Source organism: Hypoxylon fragiforme (assembly GCF_022984875.1).
Source record: "Hypoxylon fragiforme strain CBS 206.31 chromosome Unknown GGS25scaffold_5, whole genome shotgun sequence".
In the NCBI taxonomy this organism is placed as follows: Eukaryota; Fungi; Ascomycota; class Sordariomycetes; order Xylariales; family Hypoxylaceae; genus Hypoxylon; species Hypoxylon fragiforme.
In genome coordinates, this window is record NW_026054760.1 from 245,417 (window position 1) to 273,251 (window position 27,835).

A 27,835-nucleotide genomic window follows, 5' to 3' on the forward strand; every position below is an offset into this window, starting at 1 on the left:
CTATCCGGGACTGCGATAGTACTAGGGTAGCTCTATACGCCGCATACCCCTAAGGAGCTTGCGAGGACAGGTCTTTCCCCCTTGCCACAGCGTTAAGCATATCAACTAATTAAATCAACATGTCTAGTGTACCTGATCTCTTCATAGGAGATGCTGAGTGAAGTTCGGCACCGCACTTTTGGAAAATAAGGGAAAGACAATCCCCTGACACTAGGTATCTACGTACCTAGTAAGGATACAAGCAACTAACCTGAGTAATTACCATACTTGCAATTTCATCTCGCGACTCACCCACCCACAATCTAAGCTCCAGCCTTGATGAACTTCTCATCGAACTGTTCACGCAACGCCGAGAAAGCCTTATATACTTTCTCTAACGACCCGCCATTATCTTGCAACCATCTCGAATCCGTGGACGGGGTGTAGCTCACGCTCGCCCTTGTCGACTGCTGCCTCGTGGTTCTCGGGCTAGCAGTACTTTGAGATTCGGTCGTGCCAGAATCGCTATCCGAAGACTCAGCATCCCACGACTCCGCAATATCCTCCTTTTTTCCTTTCCCCTTCTTCGAATTCGCAGCCCCTTTAGTGCGGGGCTTGGGGGACTCGTGGATAGGAGTCTCCACCTCCTGCCTCTCCTCCGCCTCCGCCTCTTCTTCCGCCTCATCAAAAGCATCCCTGGCATCTTGCACGTCAATCATAGCATTATCATCACTTTCAGCGCTGGGATTGATGAAGTTAGACAGGCTCGTGACGATGGTGGCGAGAATGAGCGACATGTCTTTGAGATGGTACCATACATCCCCGCTCCTAATTCCGTTATATCGCTTCAGCGCCTCCATGTCTCCATGCTTGAAGAAATCGTATACATGTGCGTTCCAGGGGACTCCACCAGTCTCGTGTGGTGCAATGGGGATGTATGGGATGGCGGAGTTCTCCAGGAAGACACCCGATCGGACCGTTTCGCAGAGCTCATCTATGGTCTTGAATTTGTCGGTAAATCCAGATAAAGCGGAGAAGGGGGACCGAACTGTAGTCGGAGGAAGAGAAGATAGGATCTCCACGGTGTCTGGGTTACTCTTTGGCTCTACCTTATACTTGGAAAATGGAAGCTCGACGTCCGGGGCATTGGACAAATGCTGAGACGTGTAAGTACTCACGTAGCCTTCAAAAATGTGCAAAGTCTCCTCGTTGTGTTCCTTCAGGATACGAGAAGCTGTTGCAGGAAGGTCGGGAAGAATGACAACGGATGGCGAATGAAGCACAGTCCTTAGCCATGACTTATCGGCATATCTGGTGCAGGGGATCCGACAAAACAGGTGACAGAGACCAAGCATGATTTCGAGAAGGATGTCTGGCTGCACGGTTCCAGTCACTGAGGAGCACAGGTTATGAAAATAGCCGGCTTTCAGCAACGAGTGGAAAGCAAAGACCGCGTTCTCGGTGAAGTAAAGGTGTCCTACAAGACCCGAGAAGTTAAGGGGTATTCCGTCTTTTGACAGTAGCTGCTGCCTTCGTAGATACTCGATAGAGAATCGTAGATGATGCTCTATAGACATTTGTGCCGATGGTCCTCCAAGGAACAATCGAGTTTGGGTCAGTAAAGACTTGACTGCATTGGTAGCGTATTCCGAGTTGTTCGTACCGTGCAGGAGTCCAAATAATCGCAGCACGAGACTGACACTTGTCGGAAATTGTCCCAAGAGATCCGGCAATCTCCCTGACATGATGTTGTTGGCGCGTCTGGCTGAAATGCCGTGGAAGACGACGTTCCCAAGCACGTCAAATCCTCTTCGACCAGATCGACCTGAAGCTTGTCGGTAATTAAGTGCGCTCAGAAACACCGAGTCGCCCGCAAACACAGTTGTCTTGCAAGGCATGTTGATACCAAGAGCTATAGTGCCGGTTGCTATCACAACTGCCAAGTAGCCTTTACGAAAAAGGATTTCAACACTGAAGATACAGTCAGCAAGGGTCAGTAATAAAGGGGGTAGATTTTGTGGAGAGATATACGATTGGCGCAATTTCCGATTCAGACCTGCGTGGTGAATCCCTATCCCTCGACGGAGCGCTTCGATGAATTCTGGCCTGACGTTGACCTTGAGAGTGGCCAGTCGCTCTTCAAGCTCTTCTTTCGAGATTTTAGTCTCGTCTGCAAAGCTGAATTTCGACAAAGGAGCATTAGGATCAAAGCTTTCCCACGGGCTTCTCTCCATTTCGCCTGTGTCTCGCATCATGTCAAGCTTGCTCATGCGCTCGCCATCCATTGCTCGAAGACCTTTCTGCAACTTCTTACTCCTATCTTGCGTCTTACTCCGTGTCTGCTGCCAGTTCTCAAAGTCTGAAAGCTTTTTCTTCCACTGAGGGCTTTCCTTGAACTCGAGTTCGGCCCTTTTCAACGTTACTAGGAGGCGAGTAAGGAGCTTTTCGCATCCATCGCGGTCGTAGTTGAAGAAGATAGCTGGTAGTGCCCCGCAAGATCGAAGGTCAAGAGCGAGAGCGAAGATTGATTCGACTGGGGCAGAAGACTTATGCCCTCCCACAGTCGCAGTCAGTGGGTCTTGGGACTGATCGGTATCCGGCCCATTTCTCAACTCTTCTCGGACAGCATCAAAGGGGGACTTGGGGTCGGCCATCCAAGCCCCTAGTTGCTTCTTAAGCGCGGCTTCCCATCGAACGATGTCAGGCTTCTTGATAGGAGATACCAAAAATGTCTTGGGGTCAAGGGATTTGTCGACCTGATAAACATCATTCTCGAATTTCTTCATACACTCCCACAGAGTTAAACAGTCTCTCGGTTCTAGTGCTGCATCATTCAAGGTGTCGGGATGTCTATAGACACTTGTTAGTAGCTTCTCGAAAAGCATTGACGTATGTCTTGACTAGGTACCTAAGTGCTTACCTTCCCACCAACGCCCCAACAGGGTGTACAAAGGAGAATCTGGAAGATGAATCAACATCGTATTCTAGACCTGACAGGGGAAGTCGCTCGACAGGAGTGAGGCCTTTGAACTCAAAAGACGAAGGTGGATGGAAAATATATTTCCGGAGATCAGAATAGCGGGAGTTGTGAATTATCATTTCAAGATCAAACCCCTTCACCTTCTGCGCCCCCTCCAGCCATGACTTGAACTCATGGGGGTTTCCCACGGTAGCTGAAAGGGCAATTATAGGGCACGGCGCGAGTAGTAAGAGCTGTTCCCAGACTATACCATCTTCTACTTGACCTATACAGTGAACCTCATCGAAGATGATCCTCTTAACTCTGTTAGACCAGGACTTGGAGTCTCTGGCATTAGAGGGCGACAACAGCATAATCTGGAGGATATGAGGGACAGTAATAAATATTTGGCAACCTTGTGGGCTGTTTATGCGGTAATCTCTAGTGTGTACGGACCAGACACACCGCGATTCTTTGCTGTAGGATTTGGAGAACCGAGCCTGGACTTCAGCGGCAATCTGATTGACCAAGGCCTTTGTGGGTGCCACGTACACAATGACGTCGTCATCATTCGCTAGCAGGATCTTCTCCATAGCATAGAACGAGATAAAGGTCTTTCCTGCGGAGGTGGGTGCGACGACGAACAGGCTCTTGTCCGCATCAATCGCATCGAGAACCTTTCTCTGCCATGCATCGGGGTGGAAGCGGGCCCGACTATCTGGAGCTGAGTCAAAACTTCGCTCCATGTAAGGACCACAAAAGCTCAACTGGAATCTGATCGGATCAGAGACGGCACCCGAAGATTGCGGCAACTTAAAGTCTATATTGGCCATTGCAGGAGGCAGCGCCCGCCTAGGTAAAGTAGATACGACACCCACGTTCAACGGAATTCCCAAACTATTCGACAGGGGATGTAGTTGGGATAGGATCTCCCGTGTGAGATTCATACCGTTCATTACAAGAACCTTCGACCAGAGTAAAGCTTCAATACCACTACTGGCAAGGCCAAGTGATGGTTCACGGTGGCTTGCCTGTGGCAGACTCTTGGCGCGGCGGCATAGATGTAGGAGGGTTAGACAGATATATAGGGATATTTCTGCATTGACATGAGGTTTGTGTGCTGACGAAAGCTTCGACAGATAATTTTCCGTACTGATGACGCGCTTGATTAAGGATGGCGTCTTCTCGAACTCATTCAGTCGATCCCTCCATGATTTGATGGCGGCTACAGATTCTCTCTCGGTCTTTTCGAGAATAGTGGCTTCCACTGCTTGATGCGCGTTCTGCTTTCCCTTTCCAGGTTTCACATTGGTCTTTTGGTTTCTAGACTTTCCAGGCGCTGGGCTTCTTGGTTGGGGCTCTGAATTGTTCTTGGGGCCTCTGCTGGGCCTGGCATTCTTGTCTGTGACGACAATAGTCTGGCGATCGATAATCTTACCTAATGCACCAGTCAAACTAGCAGAATACACGAGGGTATCTGCCATCAGAAATTGTATTCTTTTCCGCGCCCTTTCCCGCGCCCAGAATGATAGTTTCGGAACGTTTTTATGATCGATGGGTCTCTTAGCATTGTGCCAATGAGTTAAGTCCTGGAAGATTTGAGAGTACGGAATTTCGATTTCCTCTTCGGTATCCAGCTGAACATGTTGCAAGTATTGATCAACTATGGGGTGGCTGAATGGCAGAACTGTCGACATGGCTTGGTCCATCTCACCAGTTGACTGCTTCACTGGCTGCCCAAGCGCTTCAGCCGCGCTATCTGCGGGATGTCCTGGGAGCAAATCCAAAAGTTCAACCCCACTCATAGCTGTGAGTAGCTTAGCTAGTTCTGAAATTTCTGTTATGAGGTCTTCAGGCAGCCGTGGGCCTAAAAAGATCCTGCATGTTTCCAAGTAGAGCCGTCCATCAACTAAGTCATATAGATCCCACTTAGCCACTCCTATGGCATTGCTAGTTCCTATATCGATGATTTCGAGGGCGATTTGACAGAACTCCTTGAAGGTAGTGTGGTACTGCTTCGTCAAGCCAGCCCCTTCCTGTTGGAAGGAGCGCTGTGAGATGGGAATGTTTCGGAGTAAGACAAGTTGCAAAAGGATCAGCATAGCCCCCTTTCTCTTCTTGTTAGATACTCCAGAACTTAGAATGTCGGAGAGGGCATGAAGAGTAACAATATCTCGTGAGGTCAGATCCTTACGCTCATAGATTTCCGGATGGTCCAAGATAATTCTGGAGGAAATATCATTTTGCGCATCATGTTGATCATGCTCAAGAGGCAAAAGTCTTCGAGGAGTTGCAACAGCAACACAAACCTGGGAAATGGTTAGACGAGGACGAGAAGACGTGAAATGAGTTCGAAAAGATGTGAGGCTTACTCTTGAACTCCCGAACGTGATTCCGTCAATGAAGGCTACACAATACCCATAGTAGCACATGTAGTACCCAATCCTCGAACAAGCAATGGTACGAGGGTGGTCATTTGAGCTCCTTGCTCGACCATCGGAGCACATGAAGAAACATTGAGGGTTTTCCAGTAAATATTGTTGGAATCTGTCACAAGTGATGGAATCAAACCGATGACTGAAAGGGGGAGTTGATTGGCGAGCAAAATGCTGAATAAGGACCACTCTAGTAAGCAAATACTTATACTCGAAGTCAGGAGACGTTCCTGGTGGGATGCACAGCTCCTTGTCACTGTCGAACCAGACAACATGGAAGTTGCACCCGCGATCCCTCAGTTTGACTAAGATGGACTCCACAGCGTGGACGGCGTGTAATAGTTGAAAGCCGTATTCGTAATCCACCCGCGCGGAGGAAATGCAGTGTGCAATGAGAGCCTCTCCATGGATAGAAAATAGCTCCTTGCCAGCGAAATCACCAACTATATCAACAGTGATAGGACTCAGGGATTGTCTCCAATGATTGAGTAGCAAGTCGTTCCTTGCACTGTGTGAAGTCGACGAAAATGCCATATCGATTTGTGGACGTAAATCATGGGCGCATATAGGTAGTATCACCAACTGCGACAAGAGAATATTAAGAGTACCTAGGTAAGAATGAAGATATGAAAAAACAATTCTAGAGTTATGAGTGAAAGAATTGTCCTGGACACCAATTCAGTAGCATACCTAACCTAGCCTACCTATAACATCCCACCCTAATATCGCGTTTGCAATTGGGTACAACAAAACAGTTGGGCACGAAATGAGATATGATAAACTGGAAGCAAAGAACATTGGAAATATGCAAGCAACCTTGATAAATCCAACATGTTTACGGCTTTCTACAGAAGCCTCAAGAATATTGAAGATTGATTCGTCAAAGTTCCATCAACAGATGAGGGGAGGTTGCTTTGCTTTGCCATTGTTTATGGGGCTATTCGATGACACGATCCGATTCGAGGCTCTTTCCGCCACTTGATGATAGCACAGTAATACTCATTCGTCGGGGAGGCTTTTTTTCATTTAGATGAAAAGTTCTGCCTTGACGATCCATAATCTTGGAGATTTCTTTTGGGAAAATGCCCAGGTAGATTCGATCTCCCAGACTCGCTTAATTCTTTATTCACATAGGTGTCTGTTTATGGTTTTGGATGTTGTAGAGATAACGGTTCGCGTGTAAGATCCTAGACTCCAAGAAAAGCAATAGGTACCTAGTAGTACTCGGCACGAGAGTGCTGACTTATCATGCGAGTGCAGGACATGGGCCATATCATATATATCCGGTATAGCGGATGCTTGAACGATGCGATAATATATTACTGCAGTTCAATATAGGGCTTGAGCAATGTGAGAGCTCAAAGCATAGACAATGAACTACCAAGAGTCAGGGTTCGGACCAACCCAACTACATCTCCGTGTAGTTGGGTTGGTTATAATACGCGACCCCCTTTGGTGTATTACACCTACCAAAATTGCTGGTGTACACCAAAAGTGGGTCTCGCAAGAATCGTCGGCGCCCTTACCCAAGTTACAGGTTGATGCTATTCCCAACCTCGCCGTCGCGCTCGTCATTGCCGGTGGTACAACCCTGTTAAGCATGGACCCTGTTATGTAGCAACACCACCAAAATTACTAGTAAACACTAACAGTGGCTGTGTAATGTGGCTAGTGTGGCTGGTATCCACTGGATTTAAAGGTGGGTCTGGTGTAGTTGGATTAGGTTGAATGTAATACACTTGGTGTACACCGGTGTAATAGCGTGTAGTTGGTCCAAACCCTGCTAAGAGTTAAGAAAAATCTTAAAGTTAATGTCTTAATACCACTAAGGTAATATGCTACAGCTTAAAATAACGTAAACCTAACAATATCACACCTATTATTAAATAATACGATTATTAAAATAAAAATTATATTAATTAAAAGAGAATAATTTTATAAATAAATAAAAAACTTTAATAAATATGTATAAATATAAACACATTATTTATTAAAATATCACGTAAATAAATTACTTATATAATTAATTAAAAATCATATAACCTTATTTTAACACACCTCTTTAAACTTTGCCATTTTTAGCATTATTTATTTAAACCTAACCGTTTTAAAATTATTTAATTATATTAATAATTTCCTTATTTTTTTAAATCTAAAAATAATCCTTAATATTTATTAATTTAATTTATTAAATAAACTTTTTAAATAAAATATTAATAAATACTTTAATTAATTTATTTATAATTATTTCTTTAATTAAAATATATTATACTTTAATAATATAATGGGATTTAAAAGGTTAAACAATTAATTAATAGAAAATATAAAAAAGAAAAAAAAAGCTAAGCTTTTAATATTTTAAGTTAACTATATATATATAAATAAGGTTTAATTAATTATAGTAATAGTAATTATAAAAATACTTATATAACAATAATTATAGATAATTACGGAAGTGATTATTTACGTTTATAGTTATATTTATGTTTATAATTATATCTTAATATTACCTTTTTTTTAATAAAAAAAATAACGTTTACGTTATTTATTATATATATGTATTAACCTTTAATACGAATCTTTAAATAAATTCGTGTTATTTTAATAATTAAAGTAACTTTAAATAATCTTTTTAACGGGATATATGTGCTTAAGTTATAAGTGGTTAAGGTAATATTAAGTTACTTAAGGCTTTATTAATAGCTTATACGTTAAAACTTTTACGGCTTTATTAATATATAAGAATAAAAATATAAGGAGAATAATGTTTCTAAGATAACTATATTAAATAACTATTATATTAAAAAGTCTTATCGGTTAAAATAACTAAAAATTAAAAATTAATTTTATCGGTTAAAATAACTAAAAATTAAAAGTTTTAATTATATGTTTTTTAATTAAGAAAAGACGTTATGTTTAATGGGTGTTAAATTAACGTCGGATATGTTAAAATAAATTAATATATTTATAAGGGTTAATTAAATTAAAAAAAAATAATTAAATAATAATAAATAAATAATATAAAAATTATCTTAAGTACGTAAATATTTATATAATAATGAATAAAAAATATAATTAATTAATAAAAATATAATTAATAAATAAAAATAAGTAAAATAAGGATATAATTAATAAATAAAAATAAGATTTATAGTTAATTAATAAATAAGGATAAGGTTTATAATTAAGCAATTAATAAAAATATAAGTAATAAATAAGGATAAGGTTATTAATTAATTTTTTAATAACTAAAAAATTTAAGGATTTTTTAAATAAATATATTATTTATCTTTTAAATAAATTAAGATAATATAAGGGTTAAAGGTCTTTTAACCATAATAAAAAATATTACCAAATAATAAAACTTAAAAAGTTAAATAATCAATTAATAAAAAATATAAAAAAGAAAAAAAAAACTAAGCTTTTAACGTCTTAAGTTAATTATATATATATAAATAAAGTTTAACTAGCTATAGTAATAATAATTATAAAAATGCTTATATAATAATAATTATAAATAATTATAAAAGTGGTTATCCACATCTATAACCATATTTATGTCCATAATTATATCTTAATATAATACCTTATATTACCTTTTATTTTAACTAATAATTATATATATTTATATACCTTAACTTAATTTATAACTTTTTTATATTTTTTTATATTATTTTTATAATTTAAATATTATCGCATTAAATAATAATAATAAGTTTTGCTATGTGCACTACTTATTTTTACTATTAAAGCCTTAAGTACATTATTATTAGGTATTATACATCTCATAAATCCCTTAAAACTTTAAATCCAAAGCCGCCTTAGGTTTTTTAGCCTTTTATTTAAATAACTTTTTAACCATATATCGCACCACGATGTAATTAAATTTAATTAAAAGAGGATTTAATTGCTAATTAATTAATCCTAGTTTTAAATAAATACGATACGTGGTTGCAAAGTTATTTAAATAAATAAGTAACAACTTAAAAGACATGTGATTACCTTTAAAGCTACATTAAAAGCTCTTAAACCACGTTAAAAGCCCTTAAGCCATTTAAAGCTAAACCTTATTTAATAGTTTTAATCTTAAATAATTCCTTGAAATATATAGTTATAAACGTGTAATTAAATTTAATTAAAAAAGAATTTAATTATTAATTAATTAATATCGGCCTTAATTTAAAATAATATATAGTTGAAAAGTTATATCGGTAATTATCTTAAAAATAATTACGTAACACTTCTTAACGTAACTTTAAATAACTTTAAGGCTTTTTAACGGCTTTAAAGGCTTTTAACGTGGCATTAAAAGGTTTTAATGTAGCTTTAATAATGGTTATATGTTTCTTAAGCTACCATTTATTTACTTAAATAACTTTACAACCACATATCGTATCTATTTAAAACCGGCATTAATTAATTAGAAATTAAATACGTTTTTAATTAAATCTAATTACACGCTTATAATTATATGTTTTAAAAAGTTATTTAAATTAAATAAATATAAACAATTAAAGCTATTAAAAATGCTAAATTAAGCCCGGATTTAAAGATTTAAAGTATGTACTAGTACTTAATAATAATGTACCTAAGGCTTTAATAGCAAAAATAAGTAATGCATATAGCAAAACTTATAATAATAAATTCATTTAATAATACCCTTAATTCTTTTATTAATTATATAATAAATATCGATTCTTTAATAACTTATAATAATATTAATAACTCCGTTTTTATGGTTAACGTAATTACGATATTTTACTTATTTACTTTTTATATAATTAATTTTTTAAAAAGTTTTATAACATATATTTATAAGCTTTTTTAATTTAAAAAGTTATTTATAAAAAAAGCATTACTTATTACTTTAAATTCGTTTTTTTCTTTAAATTAAAGTTTTAAATTATCGGTTTAATTTATATAATAAAATATATAATCGATTATAACTTAATATTATAATTTAAGGTTTACGAAAAATCGTAATAATTTAAAACAAGTAAATATAATATCTAATTATATATTAAATATTACGTAAAATATTAAACTTATTTTTTTTTAATATTTTATAATTAACTTAAATAATGTTTTTCCTTTATATAATAATAATTCTTCCTTTATTATAAAATATAAAAAATTTTTAAATATACTTATATTTATTAAATTAGTAATTTTATGGTGGTTATATGATAAGGGTATATATTAACGCGGTACGTATATGGTTAGAGGAGGTATTTATATAACTTAAATTATATAAGGAGTTAAATCTTTTTTTTATTTTTAAATCTAAACTTCTTTTTTTAGATATTAATATTATACCAATCTTATCCTTATTGTTTTTATTTTACTTATTATTTGATTTATTATATGTACGTATTTATTAATATTAATTAGTGTTGTTAAATTATTAATAATATAAATTAATAAGGTTAAAAGAGTTATTATTGTGATAATTTAGAAGATCTTATTATAATAATATAAGCGATATTAGTAATTATTTTTTTAACGTTTATATTTTATTTATAATAAAATATAATTTTGTTTTATTTAATCGTTTTAAACCTTTATCATTATATAATAATATCGATTTATATTTTTTCTTTTTTTTAAATTTGCTTACACTAATTATTAATACGATGGTTATTTTAAGAGGATTAATATTATTTTTGGTGTTTTAGTTATAATTTGAAGGTTATAATATCGATGTTAACCTTATTATTTAAGAAGATATAAACGAGTTATACGAGTTATTAAATTTTATTTTTAACAGAATAATATTATTGAAGTAGTAATTTACTTTAAAGGTTATTAAGTGGGACGAAATATTATTATTTATTATTTAAGAGTAGAAGAATATCTAAGTATTATTAGCTTTTATTAATTTCGAAATAATCGATAAAAGTGCCAACTATGTTTATATAACAAAGGAGATATTTGAAAAATATAAAAGATATTTCGACATATTCCACTTAAATAACTTTAATGGAATGCTAAGGGTACTATAAACGGCGTTACGAAACGTATTTATGTAATAAAAGATTTATATAAGTAAAAACAACGATAATTATGCGGAAAGGTTAATTAACTTAATAAACATGTAAAAGCCACCACGTTAACGTTTTTAAGATTTAATATAAGCTTAGATAAGATGGTTTAATACATTAGTTTAAAGGGTATTTATGCATTAAATGAAATTAAGTTTAATTATCTTTAAGACATAACAACTAAGGTAATTATTGGTATAAGCATTATAAACGTCTTAGAATTTTACTTAATTTATTATTTCCGTTACATTTTCCTTTGTTCTAAAAAAACGATTGTTTTTAGATTTATTACCCCCTTTATTTTAATTTTTTCGTAACCTTAATAACCCCTTTTCGAGGTTTCATTTATTCCCTCCCCCTCTTAGTTAATTATAGAATTTAGCTTTACAACTGCCAAACCCTATCTAACGAACAAGTAATGGTTTGTTTTCTTTTACTTAAGCACCTATTAAGGTTGGATTTTTTAGTTTATTTTAACCATTTCCGTAATTTTAAAGATTAGTATTACCTTTAATATTCCCCTTACAACCGCTAAATCCCAGAAATTTTTTATTTAAGTCCTCACATAATAATATTTCATAATAGGGATTTAGTTAAAGTAATTAAAAAAGGCAGTTATAGGATAGCTAAATAGCCTCGGAAAATGGTATAAGATTTTTTAAACTGCTACTAAGAGGTCCGTTTATGTCCTTAACACTACCTTTAGAATTTGCATTAAAAGGAGTAAATTATTTTAATAGAAATTTAAGTTTCTCCTTTTAAACGATACCATTACCTTTACCGATATTTAGTTAATAATAGTAAATATAAATACTTATCGGTAATTAAAAAGGCATTACTTATTATAATATTCCCCTTGTACGAGTTTTTAATGAGATATGTTTATTAATTATTATTGGTTATTTTAAAAAGGCTTAGAATAATGAAAATAATTATATAGGCGAGTTATACGATATTCTTAAAAATAAGTTTCGATTTTTTTTTAATATTTATTACACGGTAAAAATATAATAAACGTAATTTTATATTATATTTTTTATAATTTTCATAAAAAGGGCAGTTTTATATTTTTTCTATAATGTTTTACGTTATTAGATTTTTACGAATATATACTTAATTATAAAACGACATTTTAACATTAAATAAAATAAAATCTAATATTATTATAATTAAATTATAATAACGTTTTTTAATATTAAAAATAACAAGAAAAATGTAAGAAAAAGTAATTTAGAAGTGTTATAAGTTTTTTTTAATAAGTTCTTTTTATATTAATAAACGCTTAGCCTTAAATTTAAAGGGGAATAATAATTTATTACATTTATTTATCGCACCTGCCATGTTATACCTTAATTATAACATACCTTATTCGAATTATTATTAAGGTTTAAAAACTTAGCCAACAAGCTTCAAATATCAATTAAAACCTATAAAATTTTTAAAACGGTTAAGTTAAATAACTACAAATATATTAATAATAACAATAATAAAAAAAAAAACGCTTAATTCTATATAAATTGCAAATACCATAAAACAAATAAAAATAACAAGTATAATGTTAAAAAGTCCCTTAAATCATGAAAGCGCAAATATTAGGTTTGTAAAAAAAAAAGTTATTAATCCACTAAGTATTTTAAGTACGAACAAAAAAAAGTTAAAAAGGAATGGAAAAGTAAGCGTGGCTTATTAATTAAGAATTACGTAATATTCCTAACAAATTACGAGGGATTTAATAATCCCGGTTTAAAAGCGGAATAAAAAGACGAAATAGTAACATTAAAAATAGATTATAATAATAATAACGATTTTTTTTTAACCGTTACTTACCTATTTAACCAAGCCTTTTAGTATTATATAATTGCCCGCCCTTTCTTAAACGTAATAATAACCAATAACATCTTTTTCTTAAATCGATACATAAAAAATATTTTTTAAGGTATTATGTTTAACATAAATACCGCTTAAATATCCACGATTAAAAAGGGATAATGTTTGGCTTTTATTAAAAAGCACCTTAATAAATAAGTTATAATGAATAAATTTCGCGTAAAAAAAGCCTAGATTCGTTTTAGAAATAAATAACCGATAAAATTTTTTAGGATAATTATTATTAACACCCCCTTTAACTATATCGATTTCCATATTATAAACATTAACACCTTATTCCTTTTGTCGTTAAAGGATATGAATTAATTAGGAGTGTATTTTAATAATGTTATTAATTAATTAATTTATAAAAACGGTATTACCATTAACGTCACCTATAAATAAAAACACCTATAATTCCATCTTAAAGATATCACATTTTTTACGGAAACGGAGTTATAACATTTATACACTTATTTCGACTATCCATCGATTAATAAATTATATAATTTATTAAATAAAACTAACTATAACGTTAAAATTAATAACATTAAGGAAATTAATAAATTTTACCACCATTATTAAATTAAAGGTAATACCCCTTAAAAATTCAAATTTAACTTAAAAGATTTTAATGCGGACTTTAATTATAAAGTAATCATCGATATTATATATTTAGATAAACGACTTATTCTTTATATCGTTAATGTAGTTATAAGTTTCCAAGCGGCACGCTTTATAAAAAATCTTTCCGCTAAGGAAACTTAAGAGATATTAAAGTAATGTTGAATCGATATATATTTTAGTTTATTAAATGTTATTATATATGATGTCGGTATAAACTTTAATAACGTTAAGTTTAAAAACGAGGCTTATATTATAGGAATTACCTGCTATTAAATCCCCGTAAAAACGTATTGGTTAATTAGTAAAGTTAAGAAATACCACGGTCCTGTAAAAAGAGTTTATGAAATTATAAGTAAAGAATTTTAAGGATTAAGGTTAAAAATGTCTCGATTTTAAATGGCGGTTAAGGTAGTAAACGATATAGTTAATTTTAACGGTTTTGTTTTTATTTTTCTAATCTTCGGTGTATATCTAAAAATTAATATAGATTTATTACCAATTTTAGCGCAAACTTAAAAAGCTTAAACCATTTAAAAAGTTATAATAAAGATTAAAAAATTAAAGGTATAACGATTAATTAGGGATGTTTTAAATACGAGAAATGGCCTTAACACTTAAAGAATATTTTTTATGTTATTTTTTATAGGTAATAACGTGTTTATTTACAAAGAAAAAAATAAATAAAAAAGATTATATAAGGTTATTGCTGTTATAAATAAGGACGTTACGATCGTTTTTAACGTTTTAAATGGTACGTTAATATTTAAAAGTATTTATGTTAAACCTTACACCTAATTAAAAAAGTTTTTAATATTATTAAAGGAGTTTAAAGTGTAATTATCAAAACTAATTTTTAATTTTAACGATTATGTTATTATCCTTAAAGAAAACCTTATAATTGCTAATAATCTTTTTTATGTTATAAGTTTATATTTTTTGGTAAAAGAAAAAAATAACTTTGCCTTAGTATTTAAACTATAAATAAACGGTAAGATTATTACCTTAAACAAACCATATAAGGTTTTGGATATAAAGGAGTTAAACGTTTTATTTGTAGGAGGTATTTTTTAATTTGAAGTATATAATTTAATGATTTATTAAGGCGTAATTATTTTTAAGTTACGAATGGTTTAAAAGGTTAAAGATAAGAATATTTTTGTTTTTTATGAGAAATTACGATTGGTAGTTTAAGGTTACGGTGACTTTAATAAGGAATTTATTATAACGTATATTTTTACGATTTAAAGGGTTAGTTAATGAATAATATTTATTTTAATATTTATGTTACGTTATTGAGGAATGAAGGTTATGATAAGAGATATTATGATGGCTTATATTTAATTAGTTATATTAATAAAACGAATGATTTTAATACACCTACCGGTTAAATTTAAAGAAAAATATCTTAAGGGGACGTTGTTGCGAGTTATAAAATCGTTGTATGATTTTATTAAATCGGGAATTTATTAGTTTAAAATTTATTTGTGATATTATTAATAGCAATTATATATGAAATTATTAGTGTTTAATTTATGTTTATTAGTGATATAATTAGATTTTTTTGGGCTTATCGGTTTTTAAACGGATGATATTTTTAACGTTGGTACGGATGAGTTTTTTATCGTTAAAGATAAGGCATTCACGGAAATAAGTATTAAGGTACGATTTCAAAAAATCCTAGATAAAAGAATGGAGGATTTTAACGATTTAAAAATTATAATTCATAAAGAAGGCTACGATATCTTTACTATATAAAAAGGATAAGTTAAGAAGTTTAGTTTTTTAGATTTTAAGGCTCGAATATAATTAAAAAATTCGTTGAATAAAAGGCTTAAGAAGTATATATCTTATTAATTTATTAATTTAAAGTTGTTTTTAATTACTTAATAACGGTTTAACACTTATAGCCAGGGTTTAAGGAAGTAAAGGCGTTAAATGTTAAAATTAAGTGGTAATTGGATAATAAAGATTAAAAGCTTAATTATATTAATTTTAAGTTTTAAGACTTACGCTTATATATTTTCGTTAACGAATCATTCGCAAATAACTAAAATTTTAGCTTATAAATTGGTTACATTATTATCTTAGGAATTGAATAAATTATCGATTAAGATAATAAGGTATAAATTACCGGAAATATTATCCATTAATTATCCATTAAATACAAATAAATTATATATAATATATTAACTAATAAAATTTATAAGATAATTTAAGGCTTCAATATTAGCTACGTTATTTATTATATTTTTAATACCATTTTAAAACGGCTATCATTTTTCAAGATTCCTTTTATGTTTTATATTAACTTTTTTTTGCTATATTAATGCTTAATCCAAATAAAAAGTATAAATAAAAAACAATTAATAATCGACTTAATAACTCTTCAATAATCCTATAAAAACTAGAAAATAAATAACATTCGTTAAATTTAAAGCAATTATAACCCAGCCGATGCTATAATTAAAGCATCTCCAAACAAAGCCATAAAAACGCTAATAAAAATTAATCAAATTAATCTACGATTAAAAGGATGGGTTAAGTGTAAGGCAAATGTAACGTTTGTAATTAATTAATCGTAAAAAAAAAAAAAAAAAAATAAAGTAAGTGGTGGTTATATGATAAGGGTACGTACCAACGCGGTACGTATATGGTTGGAGGAGGTACCTATATAACTTAAATTATATAAGGAGTTAAATCCCCTTTTTACTTTTAAATCTAAATTTCCCTTTTTAAATATTAATATTATATTAGTTTTATTTTTATTATTCTTGTTTTATTTGTTATTTGATTTATTATATGTATGTATTTATTAATATTTTATAAATATAATTAATTTAATTTAATTAAATTAAACCTTTAATTTAATTTTTTATTATAATTATATTAAAAAACTATTATAAATCGTTTTTTCTTATTAATTAATACTTTTTTTTTAACTTTTTTATTAACTTTTTAACCTTTTTTTCATCTTTTTTTTAATATATAAATATTAAATCGTTAATATAAAAAAATAATAAAATTTCATTTTTACGATATACGTATAATTTATAAAAAGTTTTACTATGTGCATTATTTATTTTTATTATTAAGGCCTTAAGTACATTATTATTAAATATTAATACATGTTTTAAATCTTTAAATTTAAGCTTAATTTAACGCCTTTAACGGCCTTAACTGCTTACATTTATTTAATCTAAATAACTTTTTAAAACATATAGCCACAAGTGTGTAACTAGATTTAATTAAAAGCATATTTAATTTTTAATTAATTAATGCCGGTTTTAAATAGATATAATATATGGTTGTAAAGTTATTTAAGTAAATAGGTGGCAACTTAGGAAGCATGTAACTATTATTAAAGCCACATTAAAACCTTTTAATGCCATGCTAAAGGCTTTTAAAGCTGTTAAAAAGCCTTAAAGTTGCTTAAAGTTACGTTAAAAAGTGTTACGTGATTATTTTCGAGATAATTACCGATATAACTTTTTAATTACATATTATCTTAAATTAAGGCCGGTATTAATTAATTAATAATTAAATTCTTTTTTAATTAAATCTAGTTACACGTTTATAGCTATATATTTTAAGGAGTTATTTAAGATTAAAACTATTAAATAAGGTTTAACTTTAAATGGCTTAAAAGCTTTTAACATAGTTTAAAAGTTTTTAATGTGGCTTTAAAGGTAATTACGTGTTTTTTAAGTTACTACTTATTTATTTAAATAATTTTATAACCATATATCGTATTTATTTAAAACCGGGATTAATTAATCAGCAATTAAATCCTTTTTTAATTGAATTTAATTACATCGTGGTACGATATATGGTTAAAAAGTTATTTAAATAAAAGGTTGAAAAACTTAAAGTAACTTTAAATTTAAAGTTTTAAGGGATTTATAAAATATATAATACCTAATAATAATATACCTAAGGCCCTAATAGTAAAAATAAGTAATGCACATAACAAAACTCTTTATAAAAAATTAATTTAAAACTTATTAATTAAAAAAATTATATAAACTTCTTTTATTATAATAATAATAATTCTTATATCTTATATAATACTTTTTTTAATTTAAAAATCTTTTTAAATGTTTTATATCTTTAAAGCATTTATATAAACACGTTATATAAGATTTTTACGTTTATAAACACATTAATAATATTAAATTACTTTAATTCTAAATTAAATCGTATTATAATAACTATTAATGTTCGAAATAATCTTTTTATTAAAGTAAAAACATATATTTTTTCCACTTTTAACCTTTTTTATTAATCACCCTTAACAATAATTTTTACCTTACACTTTTAAAACTTTTCGTACTTATTTATTTTATAAACATATATTTATATTAAATTAATGATTTACTTTCCTTAACACCGTAAATTATTACGTAAAATTTCTTTTCATGTTTTTATTTATATATAACTTTTTAAATATTCTCGTTTTATTTTCTTAAATAAATTAACTATTAAATAATTCTTTACCTTTTTATAATGTTTTAATAAAAATAATAAGTTTTTTTTATAAATTTTCTTTAAATTCTTAAGCAATTATAAAAATTATACTTTATTAATACTTTCCTTATTTATTATTTCTATTTTTACTTTTAAACGTTTTACGTTAAACGTAAAATATTAAATCGTTAATTAAGCATTTAAAACTAAATATATATCTTAAATTACTTATAATACATAATAAATTATATCTCTTATAAACTTATTAAAATTAAAGGTTATTAATATTTATTCCTTAAGTTCGCTTAATTAATTAAACCCGGTTTTTAATTCACATATATTATTTATTTTTTTATTTTTTAATAAAGCTTTTCTTATATTAATATTTTTTAATATATTAAGTTCTTTAATATTTTAAACGTTTATAATGTTTTAATTATTATAATTTTCTTTATTAACTTCCTTATCTTTTACATAAGTATTATAATTATTTAAAATGAAAATTTCGTTTTAAGTAATATTTTAAATTAATTCTTTTACTTTTTTTAGCCATTTTTTATACTCCTTAATACTCACTTTAAGTATATCGTCTTAAAAATTATTTAAGTTTTTTAAAAATAAATTAGTTTCGTTAAAAGCCACGTCGCATATAACAATAACTTAATTAATTCGTAAATTCCATATTTAATAAATATTAGTTAAATTATACCTTATAAAATATCCGATTTAAGCTTTAAAGTTAAGTCGTTATAATCGTTTTTCTTTATTTTATACTTTTTTTATTATAGTAAATACTTTATAATTATAAACTTGTAAATATACTTATTACGATTTCTAAATCCGTACTTTACTACCGTTTTTTTATGTTATAAACGTATAAAACCGTTTATACGGCGATTTTTAATTATATATATGTTTAAGTGTTTAATTATATAAATACACCGTTAATTAATATATTTCCAACTATAAAAATATTAAAAATTTTACATTATTACGCATAACCTTAACCTTTATTTTAACCACACCCTTTAAACGTTTAACCGCACCGTTTTATTCTTATATATATAAAGCTAAGGCTTTTATTTAAATATAAATACCTTTAAAATATTTTTATACCTTTAATTTTATAATTATTATTTCATTATTTATTTCCACCACTTTAAATATAATTTTATATTAAGTCTTAAAAATCTTAATTATATATTTTAAAACGATTATAATAAAAAAAACTATACGATTTTTTAAATAATAATCCCAAATATATTTAAACCATTAATTTAACATTAACATAAAATCCTTATAATTATTAAATAACTTTTCTAATAAATAAAAGTTTAATATAAATCGCACTTTTAATTTTTCATTTATATATCGTTTTTCACGTCTTATAAAACGTTTAAATTTTAACATATCACACGCATTATATTTTATAATAATTAAGTTAATAATTTTTACCCCTTAAAAATAATTAATTAAATATTCCAACGCTCGCGGTCTTAAATAACTTAACCGTAAATGTTATATCTTTACACTTCCTTATTTTATAACGCGTTTTATTCATAAATTAATAACTTTTATTTATATATAAAAAACTCCTTTACTTATCTTATATAAAATATCTTCCAACATAAATTAATTATATTAATCAAGTATTTTATACAAAATAAAATTATTTTATCGTTTAATATATATTTACATATATTTATTATCCTAATAATATCCTTATTATTTTAAAAGTCGCAAAAATATTAAATTATAAACGAAATTTTAATAATACGCTACGTTTAATATTCGTAAAAATCTATAATTCTTTAAGCCTTTAACTTTTATTTTTATATTTTTATACCTAATAATTAACACCGTGGTCGTGCTAGCCATTATTACATTTCTTTTTAATATATTTTAATAATTAAAAAATTAAAACCTTTCGTTAAAAATATAAATAATATTTCTTAAATTAAAAATAGCTAAATATACAAAAAAATAATATAAAACATTATATGTTATTTTCTTAGCCTTAATTAGTATAATAAAAGCTTATATCACCATTAATATTACGTTAATACGTTATACCGTTATTGCTAATTAATTTTCTTCCTTTTTTTCTTACTTTTCTTCGGATTTAAGGTAAAAAGCAAACTTTTAAGCTCGTTTCTTAAGTCTTTTTACCTTTGTTTTTAATTTTAATTAAGCTTTAAGGTTTTCTTTATATATTTTTTATTTAAATGCTTTTTTTAAAATGTTATTTAGTTTTAATTTTTTGAATATAAATTAATACTTTTCAATTATATAGTTTCCATAATATGTTTTGCAAATTATCAAGTTATTATTTAATGTTAATAATGTTAATTATTTCGTTCGTTTATTTAATTTTTTATTATACGTTAACCTTTATATTTTTTTGTTTTTTTTGGCTAGCTTGTTTATTATTTTGCCCTTTTCGGCTTTTAAGGTTTTTTTTTTATTCTTATTTATATATATTATTATAAATGCTTTTTTTCTTATTCGGTTTTAATTTTAATTTATTTTATAAGTTTGAAATTTCGTTCTTAATTTTTTTGCTATATTTTAATAAAAAACCGTGTTATTTAAGAAGTTTTTTTTATTTATTTAAGAGTATATTAAGTATCACTTTTTTATATGTTTATTAATAACTATTTATAAATTATTAAATTATATTATTGCTTTTTTAATATTTAATATTTTTCTTATTTTAACTTAAGTTATATATTCTTTTCATTAATTAATCTAAGCGTATTAGTTTTTCGATAATTTAATTAAAATAATTATACGTTTCTTATATTTAATTTATGCTTTTATTAACTATTTTTATTTATCTATACTTATTAATTTTTAAAATTTCAAATACTATTCACGTATATCCGTGTTTAATTTACATATCGTTTTAAAATAACTTAATATCATTATTTTATAACATAAGTTTCTAAGTTTTATAATACTTTTTTACTTTTAATTATATTCCTTTTTCTTTTCTTTAAATAACATTAAGTTTATATTAAATTATTGCAATTATATTCCGGTTAAATAAATAATATTAATATATTTTTAACACTCTTATCTTAAGATATAATCCTTAATCCTAAGCTTTATTAATTCTTTTAACCATATATACCTTAGGTTATTAAGTTTTACATTATTTAAGATTAATTTAATCTTATTTTAAACGTGTAATCCCATTATTATTTCTTAAAATATAAGATTTTATGTGTCTCATTAATTTACTCCTTTAAGCATTAAGATTAAATCTTCACGGTCCGGCATATTTACAAGTTATGTTTAATCCCATTTAAGTAAAATATAATTAATATTAATACTTTTTATAATATTTTTAAGATATTTACATATAAAACTTTTAATTATTAAATAATACAATTATTAAGATAAAAATTATATTAATTAAAAAAAAATAATTCTATAAATAAACAAAGGATTTTAATAAATATATATAAATATAAACACATTACCCATTAAAATATCACGTGGACGAGTTGCCCACGTAATCAACCAGAAATCACATGACCTTGTTCTGACACCTACGGTCTGGATTATGGAACATATTTCGAGTTGATCAGTCTCATTTTATGTTGCTATAATGTTGCATACCCATTAGGCGAGCCTCAAATCGGCAGCACCCTATTAGCACTACGCCAGCGTAGCTAGGAATGAGATGAGCTTTCTTCCTTCTCTTCTCCCGTGTCGTGGTTGCTAACACATAGTGGTGGGGGTTAAACGAGTGTGGAATCGCGAACGATTATAAAGGTGAGAAAAAACGCCTCCCTGAAACCACCCTTCCCTGCGCGCGCGCCTTCCTGCTCTCCTATCCATTACTCAACGCCATAAGCGGCTCTCGTAAACAACTATGCTGTCTTCTTGTCGGATTTACCCTTATTTAAGTCGAGCGGCGGAATGTCAGCCTCGGGAATCAAATTCCCGCCACTAGCCGCAGCAGGTTGGTCTGGATCTCTAGTTTAGCAGGGCATCAAGATAATGGAAGATTGTGTGACATACGATCTGAACAGTACGCAGTGTCTGCAACTGCCTCTTTCGTGCAGCCACTATGTTCGCATTTCTTTGCCATTTTGGACTCGAGGGGGCTGGTTGTCAGGAGCTTGAAAGCGAGGATGTTGTTGAAATTTAGATTTAAGGCTTGCCTTGGTGAAATTTGAATTTGAAGGTGGTTGATGATGAGAGCAGATATGAGGAAACAGAGGAGTTGCGTGTCCATTATATACTCAGAGACTTCGCGTAAACTCCCTGACAGGTCTAGCATGTTGGCGAAGTTGACATATAATCGGCCTGCTTTCTGTCTTTAACCGTGAGAGTTGAACCACACAAGATCGTGACCAACAACTACGGTTGCTCGGTTGCTGCTGGTGTGTTTGTTGAATTGTTTAACATCTAAATGGTAAGGCCGTTAGGCCTCCCCATAACCTCCCTGAGGGTTTGGGACGTAACAAGCTCTAATATACAAGATATGGGTGCTTAGTGCAGATACAGCCCACATAATTCTCTTCTTTAGATGTTGAACGTTGCCGCTTGGGGCTTGTTATTCCTTGATATGAGATCACCACCTGTCAATCTGCCATATCCTCAACCTTGTTGGCTTTCAACATGCCTCATACTAGGTTATCCTAGTTGTTGGTATAGGGGGTGTCGGTACTCCATTCTCCGGTGACTTTTGATGCCCTTAGTTGGGGCTGTCCATAACCGGGCTTAGGCATATTCGATGGCTATATGTGTGATATGTTTCGGTCTTTCTAGGCCAACTATTTAATTTTTGCTGGGTTGTTACGAGTCTTAGCCTCCTTGTGCGCTATTTTGGATGTACTATTTGGCGTACACCCTTACATTTAAACTGCCTCATTGTGTTGCATTTAGGTCTTGTTTATTCGACATCTGTTAGTGGGCATTTGCGGTTAGGAACTTTGTCAATATTTTCATATTAATTTGAGTTAGTTCGAAGGTGATTGACGTGTACCTATATTTGTGGGTATTGGGCAGTTATTTTGGATTGGTGTAATCTTAAACTATTTCTACCTCAGCCTCGAAATGAAGCATTGGTAACTTGGTTTTCTTTATTGTTATATGTTAAGGGGCTTAACAACATAAAAGTTAGTACGAAATCTTATATATCAGTGTTGGTATGTTAGAATTGTTGGTAATGTTTATATATATAATGTGTGAAGAATGTTATGATTTCGTTGTTGGTGATGTTTTTACATTTAGCAAAGTTGCGGGTCTGCGGCAACCAAGTGAGAAATATGAAAGGACGATAGCTTCTAAGGTTGCTTTACTCCTAACTACGATGGCGCAGTGCCAATATCTAAGGCAGCCCGACCTAACCTAGTGGAGCTGTGCCACCTAAGGTACCTACCTAGGTTAGTTGCAACACCTAATTCGGCTGCTGCGATGGAAGTGTTAATAGGTGATATTCACCTTTATATTCGTATTATTTCCATTTCATTGCATTTGTGTCTTATCTAGGTACTTAATATATGTTGCCCGGCCTTCGAGGTTACAAACTTTGCCAACATGTATTGCTGCCAGGTGGTCACATGACTAACTAACCTGGGCACGTGGTCTATCGAGCATTTATCTCTGGATTACTTGATCTGGATTCGGCCATATATCCTCAACCATAATGGCAGAGCTTCGCTTGTCCCTTTTCTCTTTTTAATATAAGACTCCTACTAGACCTGGCGCTCTTCTTACTATTATTGACTAAGCACACTTGATACCATGTGACATATATGAGCTTGAATTAGTTTGGTGATAATTTGAATAGGTACCTAGGTACATATAGCTCTGTTTTAAATAGTGCCATGCAGGAGTCAGGACGCTGAATGCAGTGTACTAAATGGAAAGTTTGAGGAGATTAACTAGGTTAGAAGCTATTCCGGTTGCCATATTCGGGCAAGCTCGTATCTTACAACGCTGATCACGTGCCATTTGAGACTTTAAGGCTCAAGGCTCGTGAGGCCCAAGGGGCTACCGAAATGAGTGTATTGGAACTGCTTTTAGGTACAGTACATTGATTCACGGCAAGGATATGTATAGAATCCAGGGATGCCCCAATAGGTAGCGTATGAAGCTCTGAGTTACCTAGGTAGCTAAGTCAATCAGGTACATATTTAAGCTCATGTACCGTATGTTTTACCAGGGGACTCTCAAGGCCTCACAGCATTTCAACCTTAAATACATACCTAGTAGTTATTATATATCAGTTGGTATGAGTAATCTAAAACCATTTCGAAGCCTTGAATTAAAGTTCAAAACGTTGGTTTCCTTATCGTTATATGTTTATGTCAACATCAATAATAGATGTGTACCTATACTGGAGTAGGTACCTATGTCAGAGGTATTAGTAATATTTACACACATCATACATTGGGAAGGGTGGGATTTGGCTGCCAGTGGTACTAGAAATAATGTTGGTAGTATTTCTTACACCCAACAACCTAGGAATGCTGCGATGTAACTGGTACTTGGTATGTAAATAGCTTTTCAATTGGCTCGCTTGTACACTTGGGCAAGGAAGGCTGCCTTCAATGTTGTCCATTCCAAACCGGGTGAGTCACTACCTACCTAGATACCTAACTAGCTGGGTAAGTCGGTCGCGAAGCGGTGGGTTCTTAATATGTAGAGTTAGTATTTACCTATACAAACCGACTCTCCTTTATTTTTCAAGAATATAAAAGTCATCAACCACCCCAACCCAACAACATGAAGTTGCCCTGTGCGATTCAATCGTGTGCTCAGCCGGCTTTGAGGCAGCTCGACAGACTGTGCAAGCTTTGCCACCAGCATTTCTGCACAGAACATGTGTAGTCGGCCCTGCAGACTTGACTTACAAACAAGGTTCGTGCGAACAGATAAATAGTACTTGGACGACGCCATAATGTCTAGCACGGGTACAGGATATTGTCACGATATGAGTCTGGGGACTGATCCAAGCTCCAAGACCTAGATTTCGTCGGACGAAGGGCAGGAAAAGAGGCGACCTCCAGATTGCTAGCAACCATTCAAGGTTAATAGCGATGCCCTTCACGCACACGTGTAGAGCCTTGTCATTCGTTTGCTCCCTCAATACCTATTATTGCGATTTATCTTCGTTGGCTAAGTAACTCGCGTAGCACAGGTTCGGGAATTAGCGTGGACCGGGCCGTCCCGCAAGCCGACATATACGCCATTGAAAAATAGGGGGGGGGGGGGCTGGAACACTCAGCGATCACGACGCGAATCAATCATTTATCGTCGAAACAAGCTACGTGCAGTACTCCTCACTTAAATCGCTATATCTGCTTTCATTATATTTTGCAATCAATACAAGCGCGGGAATGAGGTTGAATTCAACTCGTATAGTGGGATCGTTAGATGTCAAAAAAAAAAAAAAAAAAAAAAAAAAACCCCTCTCCATGAAAGGGGAAAAAAGACTTTCCTCCTAGCACCACGATTAATTATCCACCAATTCCCAGCCAATATAACATTCAGTTCAGAAATGCAAAGCAAGCGCACATATAGTTCCAACTATAGTCCAAATTCCCTGCGCCAAGTGCGGTGAAGATGTATAGGTCTTCGAAGGTGGTCGTGCAGGTGTGTGTAAACCCCGGGCGCCAACACGACTACCTAGTACCGGTACATGTTTCTCTTTATAAATGCAACGATATCGTCAACTCCCTGCGGCTCATTGATCCAATGACCTCCATCGCTATACTCCTTCCACTGGATTGGTCGCAGCGAGTCGCTCAGAATATCGCGAAGACGTCTCCCGCTCTCAATCGGAATCACCTCGTCGTCGGCACAATGAGCCAAGAATGCCGGCGTTGGTAGAACCAAGGGGAACCGCGGCATGTGCCTTAGTCTGGGTACATACGAAGCAAGCCCGCTGGAGAGGCCGATCAGTCCGGCGAACCGTGCCTGAAAAGTCAACTCACATGCCGAAATAGGAGTTGGGAAGCCTTGGCCTATCCATGCCAGGAAGATTCTGTTGACAGGGACCTGGTAGACTTCTTCTTCGAGGCCGTCTGTGATTTGTGAAATACCGCTGTATCGCAAGGAATGGTTGAACCTTAGTGCTTCATACTGCTCGTTATACCACCTGTGGAACCATCGCGACATGTCTAAAGGTGGTGCTCGAGGGAACACCCATTTTATGGTGGGGAAAATATCGCGAAGAGTTCTTGGTTGTCCTTCTGGTTGCGAGGCTTTGCACTTGAATAATTCGCTTGACAGTTCTGAGGCGCTACTACCCGGACCGTGGAACCAGATGACTGTGTGCGTGTGCTCTTCACGCGGGGGAAAGACGAGATAAGAAAATGGTGAGTGTGGGTCCATTGCTGAGTTCTGATTGTCTGTTGAGAGATTGATTTGATGAACCGATCCTTCTCAAAAGTGCAGATGAAATCTTGTGGACAAGTGTTGCGTGAGTGATTGTTGCGTGTGTTGTGAAGACAGAGGTCAACAACCACAAGTCGCCTCTTTATATACTCAACTGTATTGACACTCGCTTAAGCTTTTAGGCTTACTGCTATACATTTATGCTTAAGTTCTGATGGCTGCTACCATGTCTCACATTTAAGATTCAACATTTAAACTTCAATATTCCAGAGTCTATCTCAGAGCTGTAACTCTCCTGCCACAGCGCTTTTGACTAATCAAAAGCCTAGATTGCTCAGGTAGTCAATACTCATTGTGTACTTTTCAACTTCGTGAAATTCAGTTGCCCATATAGCTGAAAAGAAAGGATAATTCCTTCTCGATAGCTTTTGTTGGACGAATGTTTAGCTACGTGGCTCAATTATAAATATTAGTAGTCGGGTTAGCTTCTTCTCCCTGTTCTTCAGAGGTACCTAGGTTAGTTGATTAATTTCAATCACATGAAAAACCCTCCAAAGCCACATATACTTAACCATCGTCGTTCTTCCATGGCTTTATCGCATTCTTCATATGACAAGCTATTATATAGTAGCTATACCAATAATAGTTATAGACGAGAATAGTGTACCACTTAACCTTAGGTAGAGCATTGGCGTGGCGCACTCACAAGGTTCCCTCCGCCAATAGAACGCCGCTATATATAGCTCCACTTTCCTAAAGGGGGAGGGGCTATTTTGAACCATCGCCCCTTGGGTACCTATGTATCTAGTACCCTTCAATGTTGTCTCTTCACATGCATGTGCATCCTCTACATGTATCGTACCTGTCAACACACCTCCCCGAATTCCCGCTTCCCTTCTCCTCATCACCTCTACCCCCCTCGGCGCATATCCATCCAGGCCTACCTACATCCAGTGACGAGCGCTTCCCTTTACATTGTCGAGCAGCCTAACTTATCAGCACCAGCGTTGCAACGGATTGCCACATCAATGTACTGCTTACATACCTGCTCTTTGCGATTGATGCGACGGCGCTACAGCAAGTACATAAGACCGATAACGATCAAC

At 31.7% G+C, this 27,835-nt stretch overlaps 2 protein-coding genes across 2 annotated transcripts; both read right to left on the minus strand.

Moving 5' to 3' along the window:
• Positions 1-123: 123 nt before the first annotated feature.
• On the minus strand, positions 124-5,907 carry GGS25DRAFT_531321 (P-loop containing nucleoside triphosphate hydrolase protein; the record flags this gene model as incomplete). Its single annotated transcript, XM_049265482.1, has 4 exons — positions 124-1,950; positions 2,011-2,829; positions 2,900-5,247; positions 5,311-5,907. 4 exons carry the CDS (start codon positions 5,905-5,907, stop codon positions 303-305), a joined length of 5,412 nt encoding a protein of 1,803 aa, XP_049116262.1. The 3' UTR covers positions 124-302.
• A 20,021-nt stretch (positions 5,908-25,928) lies between these two features.
• Positions 25,929-26,726, minus strand: GGS25DRAFT_531325 (alpha/beta-hydrolase; the record flags this gene model as incomplete). Its single annotated transcript, XM_049265483.1, has 1 exon — positions 25,929-26,726. One exon carries the CDS (start codon positions 26,724-26,726, stop codon positions 26,019-26,021), a length of 708 nt encoding a protein of 235 aa, XP_049116263.1. The 3' UTR covers positions 25,929-26,018.
• Positions 26,727-27,835: the final 1,109 nt, after the last annotated feature.